Consider the following 24,855-nt stretch of genomic DNA (forward strand, 5'->3'; position numbering starts at 1 on the left):
GGGTTTTATAAAACCTTTTCGCTTTAGGCCTCCGCCGCAATGTGCAAAAAAAAAAAAAAAAAAAAAAGGTCCAATCAATCAGTCAATTTCAACTTCTCGCAGGGAAAAAAAAGATCTTGCAAAGTTGGAATTAACTGATTGAACTTTTTAGTCCCACCCAGTTTGCCGTTACCACCACAGCCATGCCCACCCAATGGGCCACACCCACCCAATGGGCCACACCCACCCGGCATCTGACGATGCATAAATGGGTTTTGGGTTGCAGTTTGGGCACTCAGTCTCTAAAAGGTTCGCCATCACTGGTATATAGCAACTACATGGCGATATTTAGAAAATTTCAACAATGCTAATGTTTATACTAGACGAAGGTGAACAAACTCTAATTAGATCTGTAAAAGATGGATAAAGCAATGGTCAGTAAGAAACCAGGATCCGGGTTAGTATTTAAAGAACAATCAATGACAATTAATTTCTATAATTCTATAGTCCATATTATGGCTTTGCTTGATTTTTTCTTCTTCCAATAATATTCTCTTTTGCCAACCTTAAATTAATACAGTTCTTATTATTTGAATAAATGACAATTAAATATACACATTTTGCTCATGTCTCTGCAATAATAACTACATCAATATAAAATTTCCTTTCTGATTAATCATCTTGGTTGTCATTGATTGTTTTTTTAAATGCTAACCCAGACAACGCGCTGGAGGGGGTACACTCCCACAGTGTCCCCCCTCCAGAGCATTATACAGATATTCCTCAAATTATGACTAGGTTTGGGACTGGAATTTCAGTGGCTAAGCATCTTGATTCTGGCCCACAATCTAGGAATGGTTCTTGACTCTTAGATGCCTGGAGACTACCATGTGGAAAGAATATTTGCATAGATAAGGAAACTAAAAATGTTTTTTTCTTTGGGTAACAATACACAAATGTATGACCCAATCACAACAAGGATATTTAAAATTGACTTAGGTCAGGGGTAGGCAACCTTGGCTCTTTTATGACTCGCGGACTTCAACTCCCAGAATTCCTGAGCCAGCATGGCTCAGCTTGGAAACCTCTCCCTTTCCCCTCAGCATGGCTGGCTCAGGAATTCTGGGAGTTGAAGTCCATAAATCATAAAAGAGCCAAGGTTGCCTATCCCTGACTTAGGTGATTTAAATTGGGTAAAAGGGAGTTTCTGATAAGTGGTTTTGCATAATGACGAAAAAAGTTTGAGAAGCCCTGTGCAGGTAGTCCTCAAGTTACATTGGTCATTATAGTGACCATTCGAAGGCACTGAAAAAGTGGTTTATGACTGTTTTCCACTCTTATAACCATTGCAGCATCCCCATGGTCACATGATCAAAATTCAGGTGCTGGGCAACATATTTATGAGGGTTGCCGTGTCCTGGGGTCATGTGATCCCCTTTTGCGACCTTCTTATAAGCAAAGTCAGTGGGAAAACCAGATTCACTTAATAACCGTGTTAGCAACTGAACAACTGCAGTTGGTTCACTTAACAACTGTGACAAGAAAAGTTGTAGAAAGGGGCAAAATCCACTAAACAACTAATCTCCCTAAGCAACAGAAATTTTGAGCTCAAGTGTAGTTATAAGTTGAGGATTGCCTGCATTAAAAAAATCTCACAGGGCAGGGTGGTGTTGGTGGAACAGTCTCCTTCAAACTTGGGAGATCTAGGACAGGAGTCTTCAAACTTGGCCCTTTCATGACTTGTGGACTCCAACTCCCAGAATTCCTCAGCCACTGATGCATCGCTGGCTGAGGAATTCTGGGAGTTGAAGTCCACAAATCATGAAGGGGCCTTAGTTCCTCCATGCCGGCTGAGGAATTCTGGGAGTTGAAGTCCACAAGTCATGAAGGGGCCTTAGTTCCTCCATGCTGGCTGAGGAATTCTGGGAGTTGAAGTCCACAAGTCATGAAGGGGCCTTAGTTCCTCCATGCTGGCTGAGGAATTCTGGAAGTTGAAGTCCATAAGTCATAAAAGGGCCAAGTTTGAAGACTCCTGATCTATGACTTCTTTGGACAGATAATGGATAAAATATGGAGCAGTGATTGGATTTGATGTAAGGTATAATTCTACCTTCAATCTACTCCTTCAAGGCACCATTAACACTGTATCATAAGCAGAGGGCCGGGCAATTAATCACAGGGACTGAATATCATGGTGAGGAAATACTTAGTAAAATCTGTCCTGTGTAAGCGTTTTCTTTGTTGTTCACCCAACTTAATAAACTGGAGAGAAAAAAAGGAAGGGATCAGGAATTATCAACCACACTTCAATAGACTTTGGTGACAATCGTGATGTCTTCATTTTGGCATAGTTGAGCCCTAGTATATTACATTGTTCCTGAGCCAAAATGGGGAGGAGAGAATTATCTGCTGTGCAATTTATTAGAGTTGATGGAGCGTAGGCCGATCTCTCAGTAGCCTTTAAAGCACTATGATGCTCCACAATCTATTTTTAATAGAAACAAATGCATGGAATCCGCCCCAGCCTTTCACCAAGGCAACCGACCAAGACAACATGTTGTAAATCAATTTCTTCTCCTTTCCCATAGGGCAGCACTAAAGAGCCCGTGTCAAAATTGGAAGGAGAAAGATAAATTGGGTCTCCAGAGAAGGGTAATCCCAGAATTATTTTAGAATGAAGTACAAGTAGTCCTTGACTGGCAACCGTTCATTTAGTGACCGTTCAAAATTACAACAGCGCTGAAAAAAGTGAATTATGACCATTTTTCACAATTGTGACCATTGTAGCATCCTCAGGATCAAAATTAAGACACTTGGCAACTGACTCATATTTATGACGGTGGCAGTGTCCTGGGGTCACATGATCCCCTTTTGCGACCTTCTGAGGAAGTTGGATTCACTTAACAACCATGTCACTGGGGAAGCCGGATTCACTTAACAACCATGTTACTAACTCAATAACTGCAGTGATTCACTTAACAACTTGCCGAGAAAGATCGTAAAATGGAATGAAAGTCACTTAACAAATATCTCTCTTAGCAACAGAAATTTTGGGTTCAGTTGTGGTCGTAAGTTGAGAATTACCTGTAGCAACCAGAAGGTAACGGCAGGTATCCAAGGGAGCCATGTTGATCTAAAAAATAAATTCTAAGTTATATTTATCAAGCTCTTCTGTAGCCGTGAACATAGTTTCACCAGGCACTGTGAAGGATAAACTATGCATTTATTTTTCTTCTATGATTAATAGAACATTAATGGCTGTTTGCAGCATCCCACGATCACATAACCACGATTTATGGCATTTTTTTGCCAAAAGCCAAAGTTTATTTCCAATTTCTGGTAAAAAAAAAATGAATATTGTGAACATTGGGTTCACTTTACAACCATGGTGTTCATTTAATAACCATGGATTTGCTTAACAACCATGATGATTCATTTAACACCTACAAAAAGTCATAAAATCAGGACCTGCTGAACAATTGACACAATGTACGGCCATAATTCTGAGCTTAATTACAGTTGTAAATCAAAACTACTTCCCATCAGTTATGTCAGGATGATTTAAAGGCTAACCAGCTGATGTAAGGTAATATGAGGCAGATGATAGGAATGACTCAGCAGGGTCTGTATCCCTTTAAGAGCCTGAGTATAAAAGGGAAGGCTTTTGCTGGAATGTCTGTCTTGTCCGTTTCCTGCTGTAACTGCTGTGTGTTGGGAGTTTGCTGTATTACCAGGTGTATGTATTTTGTTCCTGGTGTATGGTTGTAGACAGTGTAATATAAACCACTGTTTAATACAAACCACTGTTTACTGTGTTTACTCCTGGGTTATCTCAGCGCAATAAGACTGTGTATGCTCTGACAAGTTACATAGAATAAGATTCAATACACAGCAAATCTTTGGGGAGAGAAGGACCCCGTTTCTCCATCAAGCAACCCCACTTTAAATTAGACATGACTAGTAATGGCCCAGTTTTTCTCAATTCACACATTTTTCATTTCATTTAGGAGCAAAGCATGCAGCCAGCTATTTGCTCCACCAGCCATAAAGCCGGGGGGGGGGGTGTGTGTCATGCTAAATGCTCCATCTTCACTTCTATGGTAGAACGGGACAACTTAGAGCATTGGTGGTGCAGTGGTTAGAATGTAGTACTGCAGGCTACTTCTGTTGACTGCCGGCTGCCAGCAGTTCGGCAGTTCGAGTCTCACCCGCTCAAGATTGACTCAGCCTATCATCCTTCTGAAGTTGGTAAAATGAGGACCCAGATGGTTGGGGGCAATAGGCTGAGTCTATAAACCATTTAGAGAAGGCTGTAAAGCATCGTGATGCGGTATATAAGTCTAAGTGCTATTGCTAGTGCTAACTTGTCATGGCCAACTCGCCACAGGACAATTCAATAAATACAAAAGTAAAATTAATGTTGATGGAACTGTGGCCAATAACAATAAAGTTAATCCAGAAATACAAAAGTGATAGTAATTCTGATGAAAACATGGTCCCCAATTATCAAAATATCTGAATGAAATTGATCTATCCCAGCCTATGTGAGTCCTTGTTAACTCACAAGGACAAACCTCTCCTTTAACAAGTAGGCTGGAAATACAGGAAAAACAACCCCCTTTTATAAATTAGGTACAGACCTGCAAAATGTCCCAAAAGCAAAGGCAAACAAAACACGATGCAAACGGAGAATTGTTCAAAGGCAAAGAGAACACGATTCAAACGAAGAATTGTCCCAAGGCAAACCGAACACGATTCAAACTGAGAATTGTTCACAGGCAAGACAAACAGAACATGAGTCCATGAAACTTGAGTCCTTTGCAAACAGTTGCCTTCAGCAACCAGTATCGCCCACACTTTCCCTTTTTATTATGCAGCCCCAAGGCGTGGCTTCTCAATGCCTTCTCCTCCTCCCTTGGAGTCGCCCCATTGCCTCCCTCTGTCCTGCTCTTGTTACCTCTCTATGTTTGCAAGCGTCTATGATGTCTTCCAGCTGTGAGTCCTCAGAGTCTGACTCAGCTTCCCAGCACAGCTGGGTCTCAGCCTGAGCACTACTGGAGGGGCCAGGCTCTTCATCAGACTGTAAGTCCTGGAGCTCATCAGAGCCTTCCTCTCCAGGCCCCTCCTCCTCCTCCTCTGATTCCCTGGACTCAGCTGCCGGGTCCACTGGCTGGCACAGACTCACAACAGAAACCATCAATACAGCATTGAATTTTCCTGCGATGAGTTGGCCACAGCAAGTTGTCCCACAGAGAGTTGACCGTGGTGAGTTGGTCGCAGTGAGCTGGCCACGGCAAATTGTCATAGACCCTTTTTATGGACCCCATTATTCCAGGGATCATGAAGGGCTGCTAAGGCTCAACTTGTGATGGCAATAAAACATGTTTTTTTTTTAATCAAACAGCGATAGAAGAAAACCTATGCCTATCACTTATTTTTCAAAGACTGTGCATGCGTGTACACACACACACACACACACACACACACGAGTTTGGAATCCCAATCTGCAGAAGCTGAATTGAATCCACCTTCTGCTTCCCCAGCACAGAATGCCTGAAAAGGTGACCCAAATACTGTACATTTGCACCAACAATAAGAACTCAGCAGGCATTTAATCCACCCCTGGTTATTATCTCTGGGGTGCAGAAATTTTCAAATGTGCCTTTACTCATTCTTTACAGTACTTTACAGTAGATGCATGCATTTTCTTAAGTATTTAGAAGCATGGCCAAACTGACAAAAAAGCACAATTTCCTTCCTTCTTGTTTTTAACACTCAGCAATAATTTGGACTACGAAAGAAAGCTTTGAAATAATAACTGATGGGTGTCAGGCTGTCTCCATGATGAGTCAAGTCACACTAAAAGCTCAACTATCTGAAAAGTGAAAATTTGAACAAAAGTTCGGGAAAGTTCTCAAGAGCGCAACTTGACAGAATTCAGACCCAGCAGTTCCATGACGTCATAAGGTTAAAAAAACAAAAACACAACAGTTTGCTTACAATCAGCTCTAAAATAACCAAATAACAGCTATTGTAGCAGGAATTTTTTTAAAAAAATGTTCTTCAAAAAGGTTACCTTAGCTAGAGAGACTGAAAATCTGAAGATTTTGCTGGGAAAGGATATTCTTGATTACACAGGTAGTCCTTGACTTACAATCATTTGTTTATTGACTGTTTGAAGTTACAATGGCACTGAAAAAAGTGACATGATTATTTTTCATACTTATGACCACTGCAGAATTCCCCAGGGTCATGTGATCAAAATTCAGGTGCTTGGCAACTGGCATGAATTTATGACGGTTGCAATGTCCCAGGGTCATGTGATCAGCATTTGTAACCTTCCCAGCCAGCTTGCAACAAGCATAGTCAACAGGAGGGAAGCCAGCTTTGTTTAACAGCCGCAGCGATTCACTTAACAGCTGCAGCTATTCACTTAACAACCAGGGCAAAAAGGTCTTAAAATGGTACGCAACTCCCTTAACCTGGCTCAGCAATGGAAATTTTGGGGTCCACTGTGGTTGTGAATCGAAGATTTTACCTCTGTGCAATTCCGGAGAATAAACTCAACACGAATTCCATTCTGTTCAAAAGCCGTTACCGCTTCCTGTTTATTTACTTAGTTATTAGTTTGGAAATTTTTCTATTGCCCCCTACTGGCTCAGAGGCGACCCAAGGCGGCTTACAGGAAATACCGACACAATATGAAAGAAATAAAAAATAATAAAAAATAAAAAATAGCCCACCCGCCCAACCCAATCCAAGCGACAATACACACCCATACCAGCCATTTAGCGGTCTCCATCCCATTCTGGGTTCCCCAGGCCTGTTGGCAGAACCGGATCTTCAGGGCCTTCCGAAAGAGCGTCAGAGTGGGGGCAGCCTCATTTCCAAAGGGATGATGTTCCAGAGAGAGGGAGCCACCACGGAGAAGGCCCTTCTTCTGGGTCCCGCCAGATGTATCTCCTTAGGGCAGGGGTCCCCAACCCCCGGTCTGTGGACCAGTACCAGTCCGCGGCATGCCAGCAACCGGTCCGCATAAACAAGCAAAGCCTAATCTGCGGGATGCAGGCAGCACACAAAACCACGCACCCTGCAGTCGTGGGAAAACCTCTCTCCATGGAACTGGTCCCTGGTGCCCAAACGTTTGGGAACCTCTGCCTTAGGGGACGGGACCCACAACATTCCTTGCTTCCCCACTCTAGTGGGTCGGGTGGATGTGACCGGCAAGAGACAGTCCCTCAGATAACCTGGTCCCAGCCCTGAAGGGCTTTAAAGGTGACAACTAGCCCCTTGAATTGCACCCGTAAGCAAATTGGCAACCAATGCAGCTCCCACGGGAGAGGTGACATACGTGCACACTGTGCTTTGGGTTGCAATCTACATTTAACACTCTGCCCTAACAATGCAGCACAAGTGAAATTGCAATAAAACGGTCTTTGCATCATAAATGCTTTCATGGAGCTCAAGTTAGGGAAGCAAAATCAGGGTATCCTTAAAGCAGCGGTTCTCAACCTATGGGTCGCGACCCCATTTGGGGTCAATCGACCATTTCACGGGGGTTGCCAAGCAAGGCTGTCCGCCATTTTTTTTTCCCTTTTCCGGCGGGTGCCTTACCTTCCTTGGGCTGGGCCAGCTGGTGGCCCAGCCGGTGGTTGGCCTGCTCCATCTCTGCCACTTGCCAACTACGCCTCGGCCGGCGCAGGGGGCGGCACCATGCATGCGCGGCGCTCCCGGGCAGGGAAAGTCCTCAACTTACGACCGGTTGGGTAGTCCTCGACTTATGACCGGTTTAGTCCTCGAGTTACGACCGGTTGGGGGTCGTGGCATTAAAAAGCTTGAGAACCACTGCCTTAAAGGAAGAGTTCAAGGTTACCCTCCCCTCCCACAACCTTCTGTCTTCAATTTAGGAACATCAGTCCCTCCCCCCACCCACCCCCACCTCAATAGTCTTCTCAAAAGCAATTGTTGAAAAAGGAACATCACAAAAAGACCGAACGAGAGAGTCTGTCTCTTATTTGAGCACTGTGTCCAGAAATGGAATCAAGGGTAAACTTCTTTCCACACAATAAAGCAGAGCTAATTTGATTTTAGCACAGCAAGTCACAAATAACATTAAATCTGACCTACCTCAATTGATAAGCCTTGGTAGAAACATAGACCTGAAAGAAACAGAAACAAAATTGGGTTAGAAAGTGTAAAACCAACATGTTGAATTAGAAGTACTATATAAAAATGTGGCATTAATGGCCCATCTGATAAGATAGCCCGTTTGTCACAAACGGGCTACATCTGCTGCATCTAAAAATTAAAAATAAAAAATAAATGGCATATCTCCTCAGATTCACTGTATCATTCCTCCTTTACGGGTAGTCCTCAACTTACAGCTGTAATGGAGCCTGGAATTCCTGTCATGACAGACATAAGTCGAGACACTTATGTGATTGGAACCGATTTTATGACTTTGTACAGCAGTCATTAAGCAAACACTGTGGTTATTAAACAAACCAATGTATTCCTGTGGGCGGGTTTTTTGGTTTTTTTTGCCGGAAACCAGCTGAAAAGATCAGAAATTGGCAAAAAAAAAAAAACCCACTGTAAATTGTGGTTATGTAATCACACAATACTGAAACAAGCCATAAAAGTGGATAGGATAGGATAGGATGGATAGGATAGGATAGGATAGGATAGAATAGAATAGAATAGAATAGAATAGAATAGAATAGAATAGAATAGAATAGAATAGAATAGAATAGAATAGGAAATCTGGACCGTTCCTGTAACTGTTCTTCATATGTTTTTGGCTCCAGTCCCCTAATCATCTTTGTTGCTCTTCTCTGCAGAGATAGGTGCTGAGAGAAACGGCCCAACATTACCCAGCCGGCTTTATGCCTCAGGCAAGACTAGAACTCATGATCTGCCGGTTTCCAACCTAATGCCTTAACTGACATTAAGAATTGACTCTCATTGAACAGTTTACAGAATTGATTAAATTTAGATCAACAATGGGTGACTGTAATAAATCATGGCTTTGATTTATTGATGTATGCATGTCTGTAAAGGTATATCTTACATTTTTGTTTCTTCTTTTCTTTTTTAATCTCCTTCCTTCATAATATTATGTTTTCTTTTTAATTGTGTTTTTGTCTTCATTTAAAAAAAAAAGAAACATCTTGAAAAGTATCATCCAATAACATAGAAAGTAATTATTATTACAAATCTCCATGAACAACAAAAGATGAATATAATGTATAGCGTTCTCAATCTTGGCAACTTTAAGATGTCAGGACTTCAAATCCCAGAATTCCTCAACCAGCATGGGATTTGAAGTCCCGATATCATAAAGTTACCAAGGTTGAGAAACACCAGCATCGAGGCAAAAAACTGAGCAATCCAAGTATGGGCAGATCTCAATTCTGGTCAGTTAGAGGGGATGAAAGTCATGCTGTCTACCTGGGAATCTTGTCAGGAGGGAATGGATAAAAGTCTTCCAAAATTCCCTCTGGAAAAGGAACATAGGGCTCAAACCTCTACTGCAGTGGTTCTCAACCTGTGGATCGGGACCCCATTTGGGGTCGAACGACCATTTCACGGGAGTCGCCAAACAACGCAGTCCGCCATTTTTTTCCCCCTTTTCCTTAGCTGTGCTACTCCCTTTTATTCTATTGGCTTTTGAAAGCCAATAGAATAGACTCTCTTGAATAGAGTCTAATTCTATTGGCTTTCAAAAGCCAATAGGAATTGTCCAGGCTGTCTCTGCCCTGCTGAGCCCGCCAAAAGTCCCATTCTGCAAACGGTGCTGCACCAGTTGAGTAGTCCTTGACTTACGACCGGTTGGGGGTCGCGGCATTAAAAAGGTTGAGAACCACTGCTCTACTGAGTATCCTCACAAGGACACTTGTGTTGGAATAAAAGTAAGTTTCTGCAACATCCCAACAAATAGCAGAGGCCAATGAGACTCCAGACAGGCCACAGTCAAGGCCCATCAAAGCTTCAAAACATTAATGGAAAGAAGACAGGAAGCTGGCATCTATCCACTGAGAAAAAAACCTCACAAGTTGTGAGAGAAGGCTCCAGACTTAGATTGATTTACGAACCAGACACACCATTTTAAAGCCTTTCTAGCGCCTTCAAGACAAGGGCTCTTCAATAAGAGTCCTAGGGAATGGAGCTTGCTAATAGATTTTTTTTCCCCGCCAACTTGACTTAAAATGGTCTCGAAGAACGGATGGGGTCAAACCCACTGGAAGAAAAATTAACTATTAGCAGATGTTAACTCTAACCTCAAACTCCATACCATCTACAGCAGTGGTTCTCAACCTTTTTAATGCCACGACCCCCCCCCCAACCAGTCGTAAGTCGAGGACTACTCAACCGGTCATAAGTCGAGGACTACTCAACTGGTGCAGCACCGTTTGCAGAATGGGACTTTTGACGGGCTCAGCAGGGCAGAGACAGCCTGGACAGTCCCTATTGGCTTTTGAAAGCCAATAGAATTAGACTGTATTCAAGAGAGTCTATTCTATTGGCTTTCAAAAGCCAATAGAATAAAAGGGATAGCACAGCTAAGGAAAAGGGGGGGGGGGAAATGGTGGACTGCGTTGTTTGGCGACCCCCGTGAAATGGTTGTTCGACCCCAAATGGGGTCCCGACCCACAGGTTGAGAACCACTGTTCTACAGAGACTACATCCCAAAGTAGAAGAGCCTTTTAATACATCTAGGAATTGACAAAATAGCTGTAAGAAACTTAAGACTGTACTACTTCAGTGTCCCAAAGGTGCATTTTTCAGGAGGCAACTGGACTTTCTTGTGTTTCTTTTGAAGACCTTTCACTTCTCATCCAAGAAGCAATCTCCAGCTCTGTCTGGATGGTGGAGAATGGAAGGATTTATACTCCTTGCAGACAGCTGGTCATTTGCATTCCTTTAGAGCAGGGGTGTTCAAACCTGGCCCTTTTATGACTCGTGGACTTCAACTCCCAGAATTCCTCAGCCAGCATGCCTGGCTGAGGAATTCTGGGAGTTGAAGTCCACGAGTCATAAAAGGGCCAAGTTTGAACACCCCTACTTTAGAGTTGTCGAAACCATTTGGAGGTTTGTCTGTCCTCAGGGTCATTTGAGTAGCGCAAATGTGTGTGGAGCCTTCTTGGCTGCAGGATGGAGGGGGGGAGGTTGCCCTGTATCCCTTCACTGCTGAAAAATGGGCACAGGCTGTTGGGGATGAGTCTGTGCTGTCTGAATCTCAAACTGAAGCACAAATGGTTCCTGTGATCTGCAATATTTTCTGGAAATCGGTTCATATCACCATTTGAAGGTTGTTCATCCCAAAGTGCACAGCTAAATGTCTATGGAGATTCTCAGTCATCCAGGTCATGGCTGTCCCAAAGATGCTTTTTTCAGGAGGCAACTGGACTTTCTTGTGTGTTTACTTCAGTGATGTGCATCGTTGTAAACATACAGTCTGGGTGCTGTAGAGAAATTGAGATATGACCTTGGCTACCAAGATCATCTGAGGTACAGGGATAAAATGTGCTGGCTCCCTTTGAATGCAAAACATTCAGGAAAGTTGAAGAGCAACACCAGCCAGGTAGGGAAAAAAAGTATTCTCTGCAGGGCAGTGAGACTGGATCAGCGCTCTCACAAAACCTATAAAGGGGCACCTGCTTGATAAAATTCCCCTTAATTTGCCAGTTATGCATTTGTGGAAAATTTGTGCAGATACTAGAATGTTAGTTTCTGAGGTTTAATAACACATTTTTCTTCAGTGACTTCACTGCAACCAGAGCGACAGACGTGGTTACACCATTATCTGCATACGAAACAGCAGAAGCCACTAAACCAGACATGTCAAACACAAGGCCCAGGGGCCGGATGCGGCCCGCGAAGTGGTTTCATGTGGCCCACGAAGCCATCCTGGAAACAGTGAGGGAACGGCCCCCACTGCCTTGGCCCTGGCCCAGGCCAGCCGGGAGCCAATGTACAATTTTGTGGTGGCCATCTTGGCACTTGCCCTGGTCCCACCTCCTTCTGCCAGAGACCCTCAGATCTGTCCCACTCCTGCCCAGGCCCCCCTTGGGCACCCTTGATGCGAACGATGTAGAACTGGCCACACCCACCAAGTAGGCCACACCCACTCCATCCATGCCCACCCAGTAGGCTGCACCCACTCTGGCCACCCCCCCACGGCAACTGCAATGCTGATGCGTCCCTCAGTGAAATTGAGTTTGACACCCCTGCACTAAATATAAATAGTATTTGCGGATACAGAAAGGTGCCGATTTGTCAGTCTGATGAATGAATTAATATAAAAATTGGAAAGGGGCTAAAATTTACCTGTACCTCTGTGGGAACACTTCCAGAAGATGTCCCCAGGGCAAGTGGGAGGCTAGAATGAAGCTGCCATCCCTCAAGATGAAGGAGGCACTTAAGAAGGTTGGACAAAAAGCCAGGAATCTTGTCTAGAAGATCCCTTAAGCGAGGTAGTTTTAAGAAAGAACTAAGTCATGAAAGAAACAGAGGAGAAATGTCACCTGAATCAGACCGAAGGTGGGCCGGAGCAAATGGGAAACTCCTCCCCAAATCCCATCATCAGCTACCAGACTTGTCAATCAACAAGGAAAGAGTAGCTGGCATTCTTGTCAATCAACAAGCCAAGTTAACAAGGACTTTGGGGAATAAAAGAAGTCCTGGAGCCCACCCAACTCTTTGAGTCTGGATCTTTGGATCCAGACTTGGTGGTTTCCTTCCCTTGGGTTAGTGCCTGTCAACCTAGAGAAAGATATGAGTAAGTGTGTGAGAAGAGAAGAGAAGAGAAGAGAAGAGAAGAGAAGAGAAGAGAAGAGAAGAGAAGAGAAAGAACACATACATATATTGTAAGCAGTAAGGTTTTGCTATTATAGATAAGTGTGTAACAGTGTGTGTGTGTGTGTGTGTGTGTGTGTGTGTGTGTGTGAGAGAGAGAGAGAGAGAGAGAGAGAGAGAGAGAGGAGAGAAAGAGAAAAGAGAAAACACATACATATATTGTAACCAGTAAGGTTTTGCTATTATAGATAAGTGTGTAAGAGTGTGTGTGTGTGTGTGTGTGTGTCTGTGTGTGAGAGAGAGAGAGAGGAGAGAAAGAGAAGAGAAGAGAAGAGAAGAGAAGAGAAGAGAAGAGGAGAACACATACATATATTGTAACCAGTAAGATTTTGCTATTATAGGTAGTCCTTGACTTACAACCATTCATTTAGTGACCACTCAAAGTTACAATGGCACTGAAAAAAGAGACCTGAGACCGGTTTTCACATTTATGACCGCTGTAGCATCCCCATGGTCATATGATCAAAATTCGGGTGTTTGGAATTGTTATGTGTTTATCATAATCGCACCGTCCCAGGATCACGTGATCACCATTTGTAACTTTCCCAGCTGCCTTCCAGCAAGCGAAGTCAATGGGGGAAACCAGATTTGCTTAATGACCGCATGATTCACTTAACAACTGCAGTGATTCACTTAATTGTGGCAAAAAGGTCATAAAATAGGAAAAAAACTTAAAGCCCAACATTTCTGTGGCCAAGCAAGGCAGTTGTTAAGTAAGTTGTTAAGCTTAGCCACAGAAATTTTGGCCTTTAATTGTCGTCATAAATCAAAGACTCTTGTATTTTAAATTCACTGGGTCTCTCTCTGTATTCCAAAGGATCGGTTGTGCCCCAATGTTCGTTTGAAAATGATTTGAGTGTGCCTGTTTTCCAGGGCTATGAGTATGTGAGTTGACCACCAGCAAAACTTGGTAGTGCATTTAACAGATGTATCCAGCTGTCAAAAAAGATATTAGAGTAGGGAGACTGACTGGAAAGGAACAGCCTTTTATCTATGCAAAAAACCCCTTAGTCTTTCATTTATTGATATCTAGAAGCCTCTTATGGACTTTTTGTGTAAAAATAAAAAAAATGAACTTGTGATTTATGGCTCTGATGATTAGACAGGATAGATTATAGAGAGAAAAGCAACATGATGTAGCTTGAGAGAGAGAGGCTAAAATACTGTATATTTTTTTATATATACCTTTTTTCTATTTTTTCTTCAACTTTTTTCTTTCTTTCCACATTTTGCTTTTTCTTTGATTTTTTTCCCCCTTCCTTACTTCAGATGAATTTGTGTTAGTTTTTATCTCTTTGTTTAAAAGTTTTAATAAATATTATATTACAAAAGGGGAAAGACCTGAATTTTTCCCACTATCTTTCCCTTGAGATCAAATCAAAAGCCATTTGAAGTCAACTAAGGCTACAAAGAGGGAACCATTAGGAGGAATATTTTAAATGGTGAAAAACCAGATAGAAGTTTACAATTGTCTCTTTTTAAACTAACCTGTTCCTCAACAAGGGATATTTTCACTTCATAACCAATCTAGTAATTCTAGATAGAGATGTTTGATATATAACTTACATTAGATTAAGCAAATTAACAGGTATACAGTTCTCTGGATCAAATTTATTTCCTTTATTTTTATTTGTTTTGGAAAGGGATAAGAATGGCAGGGTTCCAGTCGACAGAAAACATGCTGAGCCATTAGTATGCATAAATAAAGCAGGTAGCACTAAAGACTGCCAATCCTTGTTCTCCCTTAATAATTCTAGAGAAAGTAACATCTCTTCCTGGGGTTTTTCCCAGGTCTTAATTGTGTAATAAGGACCTTAACCACAGATCAAGACACAGCCAGCCAGCCTCATCTAGGATTAAAAAGCAAACTTAGAAGGTCACAGACTTTCAAAACAGGGTATCCCAGGCTTGAAGTATTGTGGATATCACTACTAATACTTCCACGCACTTGAAGTATTGTGGATATCACTAATCACTACTTCCACGCACTTCCAGCGGTCCATTTTGGACCTTGCAAAAAAGGGCTAGGGCAGGGGTAGGCAACCTTGGCTCTTTTGTGAATCGTGGACTTCAACTCCCAGAGTTCCTGAGCCAGCATGGCTCAGCATGGAAACCTCTCCCTTTCCCCTCAGCATGGCTGGCTCAGGAATTCTGGGAGTTGAAGTCCAAGAGTCATAAAAGAGCCAAGGTTGCCTACCCCCCCGGGTTAGGGCATCAGCCGGTTCGCTGAAGTCAACAAAAAGTTAGCTACTGATTCTACCGAACTGGTGCAATCCGACTGAATCCCACCACTGGTTTTGCCCCATTTTAAAATCTTTCTTGCCACAGTTGTGAAGTGAATCACTGCAGTTGTTAAATTAGTAACATGATTGTAAAGTTAATCTGGCTTCCCCATTGACTTTTCTGTCAGAAGGTCACAAAAGGGGATCACGTGACCCTGAGGCACTGCAACCGTCATAAATATGAGTCAGTTGCCAAGCATCTGAATTTTGATCACATGACCATGGTCGTAAAGTGTAAAAATCGGTCACAAGTCACTTTATTCAGTGCTGTTGTAACTTTGGTCACAAGATGAACAGTTGTAAAGTTGAGGACTGCCTGGAACCTCACCTGCCATGTTACCATAATTCCTGAATTTTTAAAATGCAAAATAATAAACTGCCATGAACCCCAGTCCTCTCCTCTCACAGCAATGAAAGCACCAGCTCAGAGTAAAATAAATTATCTTAATAGAAATTCTTTGCAAGACCCGTTGAATAAAAATGATAGAGATTTACAGGTAGAACTAAGAATCACAACTCACAAGAAGGAGATGGAAATAATGGATTTATGAGATGACTTAAACATTGAAAAATACAAATAACAAAGCAGAGGAGCGATCTGGATTATTTCCTTATATTATTATATTATATATTCTATTCTATTCTATTCTATTCTATTCTATTCTATTCTATTCTATTCTATTCTATTCTATTCTTATTTTTTTCTGTTCTGTTCTATTCTTATTCTATTTCTATTCCATTCTATTCCATTCTTATTCTTTCCTATCCTATCCTATCCTATCCTATTCTATTCTATTCCATTCCATTCCATTCCACTCCACTCTTATATATTGGATTTACAAAAAGAGATTTTTTGGAGTTTGCTACTTGGAAGGACAAAGAGGGCTTGATAAGGAGGAAAGCAAGAATATGGGGGGAAGAGACAAAGAAGGTATGAGAAGTCGGATGCTAGAACTTCCTTTTGAGGATTTTAAAGTCTGTTTGCAGAAAGAAGAGAAAAATACAGAATTGGTTTATTTAATCAAGGTTAAAATAATGGGTTGTCTTGATCACCACCGGATCCGGTGATGGTTATTTCTGGAAATGTTTGTTTGTTTAGTGAGCGGGATTGATTATCTGAAGAGATAAAATGGACTGGGGTATTTGGTTAAAAGGGAAAGGAAGAATTCAAATTCTCTGGCTGGAGAATTCTGGGAGTTAAAGTCCACAAGTCTTAAAGTGGCCAAGTTTGTGGACCCCTGATTTACAGTATGACCACAGCTGGGACCTTAACTTCCATTGCTAAATGTGCCTTTTTTTATCACAGTTGTGAGGCAAATCACCACAGGGGTTAAGTGACTCTGGCTTCCCCCATTGACTGTCAGAAGACAGCTGCCAAGATCGCAAATGGCAATCCCATGATCCCGGGATGCTGCAACCGTCGTAAATACATCCCAGATCATGTGGTCATGAGGATGCTACGACGGTAATAAGCCACTTTTTTCAGCACTTTTTTTTTTAACTTTGGACGATTGTTATACAAATGGTGGTAAGCCAATGACTACCAGCAATAGATATAATTGGTAATATTTATACAATATTGTTATTTCTGATCATCCTTACTGGACTTTCACTGTTAATAGAAGAGATTTAAGTGCTACAGATGGATCTTCAAACTCAGCCCTTTTATGACTCATGGACTTCAACTCCCAGAATTCCTCAGCTAGCATGCCTGGCTGAGGAATTCTGAGAGTTGAAGTTCATGAGTCATAAAAGGGCCACGTTTGAAGACCCCTGGCTTATAGAAACTGGAGTGAGATATGGAATGGTTTGGTTATATTTCAAGAGATAGTGATAAATTGTTAATGTTGATTACACAATGTTGGGATGAAGGAGGAGGTCTCTTTTTCTCCTTTCCTTTTCTGCATTTTTCAATTTTTTTTATCTTTAATGTATTTTTCTATTCTGTAGTTATGTAAGTCCTACTCGTATAATATCCTCTTTAATGTACTTAATGGAGAAAAAAGAGAATTTTCCCTTTGCCAGTTGTCTTAGTTTCTGTACACACATACAAACACACACACAAATACACAGGCATGCTCCAAACAGGCCAGAGCAATAGCAGCTTCATTCCGTCCCAGGATCATCATATAAAAATCCCCCCTACGCATACATATTTGGGAGAACAAATTAATTTTCACAAGTGTTTCTAATCCCAGATAGCCTTGCTTCTTTTCTCAGGATTGCAGGCAAAGGGACAAGATAATGTCACAATAATCCTTTGTTTGCCTGTTTTGCACATCATTTGACTTGCCTACAAGAAAGGTTTTTGAATCCCCTCTGTTCAATTTCCAAGTGTAGGCCGTTTACTATATATATGGACTGACTGAAGGCTGCTTTCAAAGGGAAAAGCTCTGAGTTCAATTCAGGCAGTCCTCGACTTACAACAGTTCATTTAGTGACCATTCAAAGTTACAGTAGCACTAAAAAAAGGGACTCGTAACCGTTTTTCACACTTAACGACCGTTGCAGCATCCCCATGGTCGCGTGATCAAAATTCAGACGCTTGGCAATTGACTCATATTTATGACGGTTGCACTGTCCTGGGGTCATGTGATCACCTTTCGTGACCTTGCAAAGTCAATGGGGAAGCCAGATTCACTTAACAACCAGGTTACTAACTTCACAATTGCAGTGATTCACTTAACTATTTTTATTTTATTTATTTATTTATTAAAATTTATAAGCCGCCCCACTTCCGAAGGACTCTGGGCGGCTAACAATAAAAAACACATAAAACATAACAGAACAACAGTACAAAGACAATCATCCAGGGGTCAGGTTTTATAAACCCCAGGCCTGCCGGAAAAGCCAGGTCTTAAGTAGCTTACGGAAGAACTATGGCAGGAAAGATCATAAAACGGAGCAAATCTCCCTTCCCAACTGTCTTGCTTAACTGTTTGGGCTCAAATGTGGTCATACGTCAACGACTACCTGTAGACCATCTTCACTCTTCCTTATAGATCATCCTTCTTATTAGAACAAAACAGAGTAACTCCTACAGCTAGCACTGGGGTTGCCAAGAATCATAGAATTGGAAAGGACCTAAGAGGTCAACAGGCACAAAGTTCTGGAATGGGCCCTATTGCAAGATCCTATTTATTTACATCCCTCCTGTATTATTATTATAAATAATTCAAGGTGGCCAACACACACAATACTCCTTCCTCTTTCTACTTTCCCCATAACCACAGCCCTGTGAGGTGGATTGGGCTGCGAGAGAGGGAATGGCTCAAACTCACCCAGCTGGCTTTCCTGCCTAAGGCAGGACTAGAACTCATAGTCTCCTGGTGATTGGCTCAAAGTCACCCAGCTGGCTTTCATGCCTAAGGCAGCACTAGAACTCACTGTCTCCTGGTGACTGGCCCAAAGTCTCTCAGCCAGCTTTCATGCTTAAGGTAGGATGTCAGAGTATGCACAGTCTTATTGCGCTGAGGTAACCCAGGAGTAAATGCAGTACATAGTGGTTTGTAATTAAACGGAAACAGCAAACTCCAATACACAGCAATTACAGCAGTCAAACAAAGGAGAAAGACTCCAGCAAAAAACTTCCCTTTTATACTCAGGCTCTTAAAGGGATACACACACCTGCAGAGTCATTCCTATTATTGCATCATCCAGATTACATTACATCTTTACATAAGCTGTTTAGCTATTAAATTATTATCCTGACACAGGACTGCAGCTCACTGTCTCCTGACTTCTAACCTAGTGCTCTTACCACTAGACCGAACCGTCACATACATTTTTCTGGTGCTCTTACCACTAGACTACATTTTCCTGGGAAGGAGGAAAGGATAAAACTCGTCATCTATGGAGATTCTCAGTCATCCAGGTACACATTAAGGAAGACAAAAGCCTTAACACTGAAATTTACAGAAAACCCGCACACGCAAATCAATATTTACGTTTTGATTCTCACCACCCAATGGAGCACAAAATGGGAGTTATCAGAACGCTACACCACCAAGCTGAAGGCCTGCCTACCAGCAAAGATGGAAAAGAAAAAGACCTAAAACACATCAAGGCAGCCCTCAGAGCTTGTGGCTATCCCAAGTGGACCTCCATCACATCTCAAAGAAGGCCCAGCAGGAGCTCCTCCATAACAAAGAGGAAAACAATAAACGAAGCAACACCATTTCCTATGTTGCAGGAATATCTGAAAAGCGAAGGAGGATCTTCAGCCAACACAACATATGTGCACACTTCAAACCCGAGAATACACTAAAGCAGAAGCTTGTCCACCCCAAGGATAAAACACCCAGGCCCAAACTGAGCAATGTGTTATATATTCAGTACATTGCAGTGAGCCAGGTGCAGATCTGTACATTGGAGAAACAAAACAACCACTTCCTAAACGTAGGGCACAACATAGGAGAGCAAACCCATCAGGACAAGATCCAACAGTCCATCTGCATTTACAAGAGAAAGGCCGCTCTTTTGAAGACAGCAAAGTCCACATTTTGGACAGAGAGGACCGCTGATTTGAAAGAGGCCTCAAAGAGGCCACCTATTATCAAAATTGAGCAGCCGTCTCTCAACAGAGAGGGAAGGATACAACATCACCTGTCTGCAGTCTACAACAGTCATTTCAGCAGTTCCAAGAAGGCTCCACAACCATTTGCACCACTCAGGTGACCCTAAGGACACAGATAAGCCTCCAGATGGCCTCAATGACTCTCTAAAAGAATGCAAATGACCAGCTGTCTGCAAGGAGTATAAATCCTTCCATTCTCACCATCCAGTCAGAGCTGAAGAAGCTTCTTGGATGAGAAGCAAAATGTCTTCAAAGAAAAACAAGAAAGTCCAGTTGCCTCGTGAAAAAACACCTTTGGGATAAAGCTCATCCTAAGATCAGAAGACACGGCATCTACCATGCCTGTAACTACCTTCCCCAGCTAGGAATCTTCTGATGCAACAAGTCCACGATCTGCAAATTCCAGATCCCAAACATCCAGGTGGGAATAGCAATCAAGACTGCATCCTTCCTTCCACCACGCAAACAGGGGTATCGCTTTCATCCTCCTTACAGCAATGCCAGAAAATAGAGCGATATTATCCCCATACTACAAGGAATGGGAAGGAGGGCATGTGAATGAAGGCCGAGAGTAAGAGATTAGTACAGGTAGTCCTCCACACTTAGGACCACAACTGAGCCCAAAATTTATTTTGTTGTGAGACATTTGTTAAGTGAGTTTTGCCCCATTTTACAACTTTTCTCACCACAGTTGTTAAGTGAATCACTGCAGTTGGTAAGTTAGGAATCTGGTTGTTAAATAAACCTGGCTTTCCCACTGACTTTGTGAGAAGGTCACATGACCTTAGGACACCGCGACGGTCATAAATATGAATTGGCTGCCAGGCACGTGAATTTTGATCACACGACCATGGAGATGCTGCAAAGGTCATTAAGTGTGGAAAAACGGTCATAAGTCACCTTTTTCAATGCCAGCGTTAACTTTGAACGGTCACTAAGCAAACTGTTGTAAATCGAGGACTATGTGTACTATGCCTGCTAATACCTCTAATGCAGTGGTTCTCAACCTTTTTAATGCCACGACCCCCAACCGGTCGTAAGTCGAGGACTACTCAACTGGTGCAGCACCGTTTGCAGAATGGGACTTTTGGCGGGCTCAGCAGGGCAGAGACAGCCTGGACAATTCCTATTGGCTTTGAAAGCCAATAGAATTAGACTCTATTCAAGAGAGTCTATTCTATTGGCTTTCAAAAGCCAATAGAATAAAAGGGAGTAGCACAGCTAAGGAAAAGGGGAAAAAAATGGTGGACTGCGTTGTTTGGCAACCCCCGTGAAATGGTCGTTCGACCCCAAATGGGGTCCCGACCCACAGGTTGAGAACCACTGCTCTAATGCATCTGCCATCTTAAGCCAATTTTTTTATGTTCTAAAGATATTTGATTTGTAGATTCATCACTCCTGGTCAGCATCCGGACTTCCCCAGATTGGCTGAAGCAGACAATTCCTGGATCGAAGTGTTTCCGCACACTTAATTGGCATTCCTTCCTGTCCTTTACAAGCAGATGTTTTTCCTCGACCGGGATGAATAATGAATGAAAACAAAAGGAAGGGGGGAGTTAAGCATGTTACTCAATGCCCAGGAGCAGGAGGAACAGAAAGCTAATGCATACCTTCCCCCCCACCCCAAACCACTCAAAACTTCCAACCTTTCTCAAAGGAATTTTAGGCAGGTCAGTCATGCATTTACAGGCTTAACTAGACAGGATATTAAACAGAACCTTGAAAGAAAAAAAAAAACACCCACAACCCTTATCTCAATGCATAATGGTTGGCCAATGGGCTTTTTAATCCAAACCAGTGTTTCTGCCTTAAAGATCTTGGGCTATCTAATATCAGGGATTAAATTAATGGGAAATTGTGAGAATTACAGATATCGGTTTCGCTGATAGTGTTTTACTGCTGCTCTTTATCATCTCCCTCCTGGAACTGTGGATGAGATACACAACTGAAGTACACTTGGAATCACATCAGGGAGATGTAAAACAAGAATTGAAAGCACGAATTTCCGGGAGAGGCCTGTGAAGCCGCATTAAAAGAAATAAATTCTTACCTGTTCCTTTGAGTCACTAAGAGCTGTGATTATATGCCCTGAACCTTTTCATTTAGAGGCGCCTTGTTTTATATTATAAATCCTTAATTAAAGGTAATTTATTATGATTTCAATGGTTGTCTTATTCTGTGTCTGTAGTACTTTTAGTAATAAGTCAATTATAAATACAACTATAATTACAGGTAGTCCTTGACTTACAAACATAATTGGGACCAGAACTTCCATTGATAGGCAAGGAGCTCGTTAAGTGAATCATGCCTGATTTTACGGCCTTTTTTTTGCCACGATGATTAAGAGAATCATGAGGTTGTTAAGTGAATCTGGCTTCCCTCATTCCTTTTCCTTGTGGGAAGTTGCCTGAGTGGGTCGCAAATGGTGATCACATGATCCCAAGACAGTGCAACCATCGTAAGTACATGCCAGGTTGCCAAGTGCCTGAATTTTGATCATGTGACCACAGAGACACTATGATGGTCATGTGAAGACCAGTTATAAGTCACTATTTCCAGTGCTGTCGTAACTTTGAACTGTCATGAAACAAATGGTTGTAACTTAAGCACCGCCTGTATTTACTTCCACTAGGCCAGGGGTAGGCAACCTTGGCTTTTATGACTCATGGACTTCAACTCCCAGAATTCCTAAGCCAGCTTGGCTCAGCTTGGAAACTCTCCCTTTCCCCTCAGCATGGCTGGCTCAGGAATTCTGGGAGTTGAAGTCCACGAGTCATAAAGTGGCCTAGGCCTAGTCCAGGGGTAGGCAACCTTGGCTCTTTTATGGCTTGTGGACTTCAACTCCCAGAATTCCTGAGCCAGCATGGGGGAACTATGGCCCCCTCATGACTCGTGGACTTCAACTCCCAGAATTCCTGAGCCAGCATGGCTCAGCTTGGAAACTCTCCCTTTCCCTTCAGCATGGCTGGCTCAGGAATTCTGGGAGTTGAAGTCCACGAGTCATAAAAGAGCCAAGGTTGCCTACTCCTGCCCTAGACCCATTCTCCAAATCACAGCATCCAAAGCCATCTTCTTCCAGGTGAAGCTTTTTTTCCCCTCTAGCTCAGTGTTGTGGGTGCTGATTTGCAACTTTTTCCACATAAAAAAAGACATTTCCCATTCCACCTAGGGCTCTTCAGAAGCACTGGACTACAACTGCCATCATCCCCTAGCCAGCCTAGCTGAAGAATCCGATTGATTCAACTGGAAATGCCAGAGGCAGAACCTCAAAATTACTGTATGCAAAGCAACGACATCCCAGCTTAAGTTTTTCAAAATCCCAGTTTTATTGTACAGTCGCTCAAATTTACTGAGGTAATTTCCTGTGCTCCAAGCAGAACTGTGTCTTACATGCACACACACACACACACAAATTCATCAAGGAGAAAAAACTAGCACAAAAGGACCCCCATCTTTTGTGGCAGCACCTAAAGGACTTCCTACAGGTCAGAACATCCTGGATCTTGTATAAGCCACTCAAGTTTTTCCATCCTTTCTTACTCATTCTCACTCCCTTGCCCAACATAAGGACCAAAACTGGTGTTTCTCAGCATCCCCAACGGAAGGGATAGCAAATTATGATTAAAAAAACCCAACAAAATAACCCGGAGGGCAATTTCACAAACAGAAACCTTGATCCCCAAAGAACAAAGGCAGATACAGGCCGTCCTCATTTAGCAACTGCCTCAGACAGCGACTGTTCGCCGTTGCAACAATGCAAAAGTAACTTTGTGCCCCATCCTCACGTTTACAACTTTTGCAGGTCCATAAAGCAAAGAAAAGCTGAAGTAAGATCATAAAAACAGTGGTGGTTAGCGACTGCTTCATTTTATGACTTAAGTTGCCGGTCAGACGTGGTTGCTCAACAAGAATTTTTTTTTTTAAAGCAACTGATTTCTATAGATTGTCCTCAAAGCATGGGGAATTCTGGGAGTTAATAGTCCACATATCTTTAAGTTGCCAGAACACTTCAACTTTAAGGTCTTAAAAATCCCTAATTTCAAGAGGAAGACACCCCTTTTTAACCCCCCCCCCCAAATTCTCTTCCACATACTCGTGGTGCAGATAAACCCTCTGATCTAAGCAGGGGGCTCCAAACCTGGCAATTTTTTAAGACTTATGGATTTCAATTCCCAGAATTCCTCAGGCAGCCATGCTATCTGAGGAATTCTGGGAGTTGAAGTCCAGAAGTCTTAAAGTTGCCGAGTTTGGAGACGCCTGATCTAAAGTCTCATGGGGGGATTACGGGGCCATGTCACACCATCCTCAACCTTTGTCTGTGCTTTTATGGCCACCACAAAACAAATGAACTGCACACTTGAAATATGACTGGCTATAGCACAGGAAGCCAGTGAAAGGGATTCTGTGCACTGTTGCACACTTACGTTCCAGATGATCCCTCTTCTATGACAGGCCCCTTAGAAGGAGCCATCAATCTTGTTCCTCTCTGAAAATAATCCAAGTTGAGCATGGGAAATAAGTTCATCGCAGTAAAATCATCTGTAAGATTTATTGTGTGCCGCCGTAAATTATGTAAGGTTTCCAAGAATTAATCCCCATAGACCATGCCTCTCTCTGCATGGAATGTGCCACTTCCAACTTCAGGACAGAACTTAGCAAAGTATTGATGTTCTACAACGAGAGTGGTAAATTATAGAAATGCATAGGAAATTGTGATTTTTGACAAGGATCTGCTCCTGGGGAAGGTGCCCTTAGATTTATCAGCAACAGGATTGATCTCTTCAAGTTCTCTTTTATTTTGGGTGCTTTTTAATCCAAGCCAGCAAAAAACACCCTTGAGATCTCACTTGCTCTGGTTTGTATAAATACGATTAATGCGAGAGACAAAGTAGGCAAAATGAATGTACACACTTCACCAGTTGTGCATTGTACATACAAGGAGTTCTTGACCTTTGACCCAAACTGGGACCAGAACTTCCGTCACTAAGCAATATGGTCATTAAGTGAGACACACCCAATTTTACAAACTTTTTTGCCACAGCGAATCACCACAGTTGTTACATGAATCATATAGTCATAAGGCAAATCCAGCTTCTCTCATTACTTGTCAGGGAAGGTCTCGTAAGGTAACCTCATGAACATGGACACTGCAAGTGTAGT

The 24,855-nt window shown here is 42.4% G+C and overlaps 1 protein-coding gene across 2 annotated transcripts in view; it reads right to left on the reverse strand.

The window, feature by feature from the left end:
- The window catches only part of FRAS1 (Fraser extracellular matrix complex subunit 1), a 416,742-nt gene that overhangs the window by 389,601 nt on the left and 2,286 nt on the right, over positions 1 to 24,855 (reverse strand). For both annotated transcript variants that reach the window (XM_039318704.1, XM_039318705.1), the window contains exon 2: positions 8,107 to 8,138. In XM_039318704.1, the coding sequence (XP_039174638.1) occupies positions 8,107 to 8,138 (32 nt within the window). The remainder of the gene's footprint in view (positions 1 to 8,106; positions 8,139 to 24,855) is intronic.

Source organism: Crotalus tigris, unplaced genomic scaffold (assembly GCF_016545835.1).
Source record: "Crotalus tigris isolate CLP2741 ecotype Arizona unplaced genomic scaffold, ASM1654583v1 scf7180000021465.51407817327:1047546, whole genome shotgun sequence".
In the NCBI taxonomy this organism is placed as follows: Eukaryota; Metazoa; Chordata; class Lepidosauria; order Squamata; family Viperidae; genus Crotalus; species Crotalus tigris.